Source organism: Arachis ipaensis, chromosome B09, assembly GCF_000816755.2.
Source record: "Arachis ipaensis cultivar K30076 chromosome B09, Araip1.1, whole genome shotgun sequence".
NCBI classification, from domain to species: Eukaryota; Viridiplantae; Streptophyta; class Magnoliopsida; order Fabales; family Fabaceae; genus Arachis; species Arachis ipaensis.
The window spans coordinates 37,617,337-37,624,713 of NC_029793.2; the positions used below are offsets into that span (position 1 = coordinate 37,617,337).

Genomic DNA, 7,377 nt, shown 5'->3' on the forward strand with positions numbered 1-7,377 from the left:
AAGCAACCACCGACATTGATCCTTGCTTTAATTGTAGTAGCTCCAATTCCTTAGTCTATCTTGCAAAGTCCGGGAAGTATTTCTTGTAAAACTCCCCTCTGCACATCTCCCAGGTAATCACCTCATCCCTATTCCCTTATTGCAGAAGACGGTGAGCCCCTTGCCACCAGTGTTGCGCTTCTCCACTCAACTGATATGCAGTGAATTCCACCAACTGACTCTTAGGTATATGTTGCGCTTGCATTGTCCCGATGTTCCTTTCTCATTTTCTCTCCGTGTTCGGGTTCGACCATGTCCATGAGTCGTCATTCGAGTCCTGTATACACCAGACAAGCGATATCAGGGTGATCAATCTCAATATCTCAAGTTAAGTACTTCAAATTTCCAAAAGTATACTCATAAACTTCATGCTAAACGTATCAGTTAGATACCCTAACTAGCACAGGCACAGACTTAGAGTATACATTGAAGCATAAGTAGTCCATCCCTCAATCTCACGAGGACGAACTGCTCTGATACCATAATGTAACACCCTAATATTCAAATCATTATTCTCGAGCCATAAGTAAATGATAATAAGGTGGTATGACTCTCAAGGTAGATTATAATATATACATATAAATATAATTGAAAGGAAGTATTAAACAAAACCTGAAATTATCAGTCAATAACAAATTTTTTTTATACTTTGATATTTACAAACTTTTTTGTATATATTTTAAATTTTTTTATGTGCACCTTTTGTTCATTTACTCAAAACTAAATTATAAAGAAGTAATGTGACAAAGTATAAGACACAGCAGTTAGCACTTGGCAGGCTTTGTAAGCAAAGCAGAGCAATATTCTTCACTCCATGCTGCTGTGACTATCTCATGCCATTCTCTTTCAATTTGTTAGTGCGTGTGAGCGTCTCGAGTTGTTAGTCCTATGAAAAAGAAAGGTCACCCATTTCATATAATCTATATAATTCTCAACACACCCTTTTCAGTAAATGATGGGTACCATAATATGTGTACCGGAAAAGAATAACAAAAACACACTTGATTGTGTGTCATAATTTAATCTAATCAAATAAATAAATATTAAAAAGTTGGATGCATACATGAAATAGAGCACTACTAGTCTTTCTAGCCTCTCAATTAATCATCATTATTCAACACAATCAACTTCTTTCTTTCAGCATTTCATACAAGTCTTCACGTGAAATCCTGAAAGGAAAAAGTTTCTGAACATAATCAATTTATTTTAATTAGGTGAATCTGACATCTTGTATTCATTGCCTAATAATAATATTTCACAAAACTTTTAGATTCCATTGCACAAATTAGGATTTAACTTGTACTATTAGTCTTAAATCATATATTATTTTATCACAGTAAAAATATTTAACTCAACCACTCATTATTATCTTGTAAAATTGTCAAATATAAATACTTAATTAGTAAAATCTATTTACACTCTTAGTACTTCAAATATATATTTCACAACAAAGGTATGTACTATGTAGTAGATATTTGAAAGAGAAAAATAAAAGTTAAAATTCTAACCACAATAAAAATATATAAAAAAAAATTAAAATAATCACTAAATGTGGATTCAACCGCAGCCCTCAATCCATATCATATTTAAACCCTAGAAAACAAATCTAAAATTCATGTATCTGTGCATGCAAAATAAACATCATTATAATAAGTGTTTAATTAATTTCTGAGGGCAATTTGTCCCCAACTTATAATCTATATATATAATATATAGTTGGAGAAATCTTGTAAAATCACCCGCATAGAGTTAGGCAAGCCCAACAAAAAGGGGACCCCACTATCTACTTTTACCATTGTCTTTGATCATGACTTTTAGCTCCTAAAACACAAAAAAGGAGCTTATCTATCCAACTTCAAATTCAATCCCAGAAAAAAAAGATCTTAATCTCTTAGAGCATGTCATGTTATTTGATTACAAAAAGTGCGGAGGGAAAAAAATAATAACAATAACAATAATAATAATAACCTCATAAAAACCCTAAAAACCTACCTTTCTTTAAGACATTTCCGACAAAGCAGGTTAAACAAAAGCATATAAGACAAAGGAATTAAGTCAAAGTTTGAAAAAGAAAGAGATTTTGCATACAGTGTTATGTCCATGCATTAAGTTTGTCTTCAAAATTATTAAATGTGAGAAGAGATAAGAGTGTATGAACAGTAAAGAAAAGAAAGTCCCAATTTACAACCACAACTGCCAGGTTCAGGGGTTCCTTGGAGTAGCATTAAAGACACTGTTTTCAGTTTCAGATCTTCTATTGCACACATTACATACATTACCAGCACCAAAAGAAAAAACCCCAAAAAAGAAATGGAACAACAAAAGGGTAAAAGACAAGAAGCTTTTATAAGGGGAAAGCTGCATTGATTTCTAGATGACATTTTAGTTGGAATCAGAAGAAGTAAGAAGAAAGAAGAAATAATGGGGGGCTCTGAGGCTCTTAGCATGTTGTTCTTCATCATCACCACCTTCTTGATGATGATTCTGCTATCATCATTGCAGCAAAGTACCCACATTATTTTTACTGTGGATTCTTTGTGGAATAGTTATGATGTTCATGACATGTATTTCATTGACGAGAGCAGCATTCAACAAGGGAACAACATCAATGATGGAAACAGCAAGAAGAATGTTGAGAAAATCTCAGGTTTGGATGAGAATGAAGAGAAGCAAGCCATGTTTGTTGAAACATTCAGAACATTGCTTGGACTCAAAAGCTTCCACGAAAAAGTACCTTCTTCATCTTCTTCTTCTGAGTTATTATTCTCATTCTCATTCTCTCCTTCACCTTCTCCATCACCAACAAGCATTGAACCTGAGGCTGTAGCTCCATTATCTCCAGCACCTTCTCCTGTGGTTCACAACCATCCTCACCATCATCATCATCATCATCATCATTATTATCATTCTCATTGGAATCTGAAGAAAGAAGCTCATCATCATCATGAAGAAGATAGAGGCAGAGCTAAGAAAATACTAGTAGCAATTCTTGTTTCTGTGGGAATTGCTACATTAATTTGTGGTTGTGCCTTAATCTTCTTCTGCAGGAAATTCAGGAACCAAAGGAAGAAACCAAAAAGGACCATGCCACTCTGTAGCAGCAAGAAAAAGAACAAAAACAAGGTGAGTTTAAACTCAAGGCTAGATCTGTTTTATCTTGATTCCTTAGGTGAAGATTTAGAACAACAACAACAAGAAGAAGCAGAAGCTTGCACCTTGAAAGAAATTAGTTATCAGAATAATCCTACTGAAGAATGTGACAATGTTAGTAGTTCTTCCACAAAGGAGATTCTACCTGTTCATGACGAAGAGGAAGAAGATATTGAATCTGAATCTGAATCTGGTGGAAGAGAAATTGGAATCTCTGCTGACCCTGAAGAAGAAGAAGAAGAAGAAGAGAATCATTCGTCAGAGAATGAAAGTTTTCATTCCATTATTAATTCACAAACAAATTCAAGACTCTCTAATGCTTCATCTTCTAGCCTTGTTAGTGAAACATTGATGTCACCAAAGGATTCATCACCATTACCAAACCAATTTCTTAGTTCACCAAATAACTCAATTTCAAACCCTAAACCACCGCCACTTACTCCAAAACATGAAAATCAAGAAACTGATGAGACTATTAACCAATTTGTCAAACCCTCTACATCTCCACCGCCTCCCCCGCCACCGCCGCCGCCACCAACTCCGCCTCTTCAAATGCCACTCTTCAGATTACATTCTCTCACTTCTTCATCCAGAGCTTCCTCTCCCTCTCCGCTTTCTTTAAAATCTCATAACTTCTCATCACCATCTCCAAGAAACTCAGACTCAAATCAAAGTCCTCAAACAGAGTTGCCTTCTCCGCCGCCGCCGCAACCGGCGAAATCTCCAGGCAACAACAACATTCCACCACCGCCATGTCCACCACCGCCATTTCCAAAGGGCAATGTGAAAACACCACCTCCTCCACCATCTCAACTACCTCAATTCACGGCACTAGGCAAAGATGGAGCACCGCTTCCAAAACTGAAACCGCTTCATTGGGACAAAGTAAGAGCCGCACCAAATCGCACTATGGTTTGGGATAAACTAAGATCAAGCTCCTTTGAGTAAGTATTCAATGGATATGTAATTTGTGTTAACCTTTTTAAGCATATTATTTATGAATTTTAATTTTAATGATTTCAGGTTGGATGAGGAAATGATTGAGTCACTTTTTGGATACAATTTACAGAGTTCTATCAAGAATGAGGAAACAAAGAGCAAAAGCCCTTCTCCAAGCAAGCATGTTCTTGAGCCTAAACGGCTTCAGAACATTACGATACTCTCAAAAGCTATAAATGCAACAGCTGAGAATGTATGTGAAGCCTTAATACAAGGTAAACTCCTCAATCATAAAACTATAATTGATGAACCAATTTTTAGTCAGGTAACACATCAACTTTAAGATTCTTTGTCTATAATTTGAAGTACAGGATTGATACTTTAAGACTTGATTTTAAAAAGTTGATTAATATATTGGTCTAAAAAATTGGTTTCTTAATTATATTGGATGTATACTAAAATCAGCTATTAAAATCAACTATTAATATAAAATATATATTAAAATAAAATACAACATGATTATTTTTATATTAAATAATGTATACTAATTTTAATTACACGTTCAAAACTTCAATATGCATTTATCATCACAAGTATGATGGAAATAATACATAATGGTGTAATGTAAATAGGGTTAGAAGTGAATTGAGTTGAGTCGCTATTAACGAATAGAGCTAAAGCTGGTTTATGAGCTAAGTTTGACTCACTTCTAATACTAAATGTAATGTTTCATACAATGAGATTAAGTAATTAAAACCTTATATCTATTTTGTTAGTGAATATATTTTCAATAGAAAAGTTAACATTCATTATGAAGAAAAATAAACATATGTATAATTTATAAAAATAAACAAAATTTAAGCATTATTAAAAAAATGAAAAATAAACATAAACACTATCCAAACTAATTAATAAATATGAAAGGCCGCTAAATACAAATAAAACTAAAATATCTTTTTAAGTCATATTTATTTCTTCAATAAATATTTACTTTTTATGTAAAATATATTTACTATATATAGACGTATATAGCGACATTTGGTATATATAAATTAAACCCTAATTATTTTACAAATTCTCTGTTACGTCTTACGTGGTATAGACTTTATGGACATTGGTTAAATAATGTAATGTTTGTCCCATACTATGAGATAAAGTATTTATCTCTTGCTACTCATGAAATTTAATAATGTGATGAATATGAGAATATTATATCCGAACATTTTAATGGAATGCCAATTTACTCGAACACCGACGTTTTATTTATTTATATGCATCACGGGATGCATGGGAATTTATGTGCCACGTGTCTAAGCAGACTATTCAATTGTGGAATCAAGGTTGCTACATAAATCTACTAAGATTAAAAATCCATTTTGTGAAAAATGCAGGTAAGGGCCTTTCTTTGCAACAACTAGAGGCATTGGTGAAAATGGTGCCCACAAAGGAAGAGGAGGCCAAGCTTGCCAACTATAAAGGCGACATCAATGAACTGGGGTCCGCAGAGAGGTTTGTGAGGGCAATGCTTCAAGTTCCATTTGCCTTTCAAAGGGTAGAAGGCATGCTTTACAAGGAGACTTTTGAAGATGAAGTTGTTCACCTAAGGAACTCTTTTTCAATGCTAGAGGTAATACTCATCATCATGTTACCAAAAACTTTTAATGCTTTACTTTAGGAAAATTCTTAGAGCTAATAATTAAATCATTAAATGTGTAGCACCTCAGTTATGGTTGAAATGTTGAAAACTCTGACAAAATGTGAATGTATTACTATTAATTCGAAAATGCACCGTTTAAAATTTTTTCCAGACCTAATACTCAATTTAGTCTGTGACATTGTATACACATTTTAGTTTAGTTTTTAAAATTTTAATCGTTTCTATTTAGTTTTTAAACTTTTACGAATATAATTTACCTTAATTCTTAGAATAATTTTGGGCAAACAGACATTATAATTGCATTTAATTCTGAAAACGAAATAAAATAAAATACTAAAAATAAGATAAAAAAACAAAAATACAAAAATTATTAATATTTTTATATTTTATTTAGTAATAAATTAGAATAAATTATAAAAATTTAATTTAATGTCTATTGTCAGTGTCTCAATATCTTTTTTGTCAGATTGGACATAAAATGTACTAATTTAGTATTTTTAAACACAATGTCTTTGTCTATATTTCATCTGACAAACACGATTTTGTGTCTTTAGATTTCTGTCTCCTATAAACAAACACAACCTAACGAAATGCTAATATAGATAGGTGAATGCCAAGTTGGATTGTTGAAACAACACCAGTTTAGTTTTCACGCTCAAATAACCAAAAAATATTGCAGTGTCACTTGTTTTGGTGTTTATTGAAACATTTTTTTTCCCAAAACAAGTAATAGGATATCGTTTTTGTGCTATTTATTTGTCAAAACAAAAATTACCTTATTTTTAGGAGTGTAGCATGACATACTACAAAAAAAAGAGAGTTATTTTAACACTTTTTTTTTTAACACTATAGTTAAGTGTAAAAATTAATATATATTTTTGACAAACAATTACAAATGTCAAATTCTCTATATTTTCTTGATGAACAATTTGACTGTAGAAAATTTATCCTCAATTTTGACACTCATTTATTTTCAACTTACTCTACTATTTCTCTTTTTCGTTGAGCTCTGTCAATTTTGGCATCACACTGCTCTCAGTTTGAAATCATACTACTCATATGGTCAATAAGTGTCAAAATAAATAGTATTTTTGACGGTTAATAAGTATTACAAAAATATATTCTCAAATTTTTCTAACAAATTAATTTTGACGGCCAATATTATCAAAATAAGTTTAAGCTTTTTTTACAATTACTTATATGTTAAAAATACTATTTTTGACAAAATTTTTATTCACATATTTCTATAGTTAAAATAGTGTCAAAATTTTTTTTTTGACAAATTTTAATTTTTTTGACACATATAATCCTAAAAAATAATCTATATTGTTGTAGTACATTCGACTATTTATATTAGCGTTCCGTTAATGTTTGTTTGTCAAAAATTGTTCTGAGAAGGAACGTGAGTTATATTTATAAAGTTTAAGGACTAAATAAAGATAATTAAAATTTCAAAAATTAAATTGAGACTTTTGTGTAAATTTAAGAATTAAATTGAATATTTTTTTCAAGTGATGTGGTCAAATATGATCATTTACTGTATGTTCTTTTAAATGGGATAAAAGAATATATAAGAAAATATGTTATATGGT

At 31.6% G+C, this 7,377-nt stretch overlaps 1 protein-coding gene across 1 annotated transcript in view; it reads left to right on the forward strand.

Moving 5' to 3' along the window:
* Positions 2,126 to 7,377, forward strand: part of LOC107618869 (formin-like protein 11) — a 7,820-nt gene continuing 2,568 nt past the window's right edge. Inside the window, exons 1-3 of the mRNA XM_016321042.2 lie at positions 2,126 to 4,133; positions 4,213 to 4,403; positions 5,520 to 5,755. Of these exons, the coding sequence (XP_016176528.1) occupies positions 2,461 to 4,133; positions 4,213 to 4,403; positions 5,520 to 5,755 (2,100 nt within the window). The 5' untranslated portion in view covers positions 2,126 to 2,460. The remainder of the gene's footprint in view (positions 4,134 to 4,212; positions 4,404 to 5,519; positions 5,756 to 7,377) is intronic.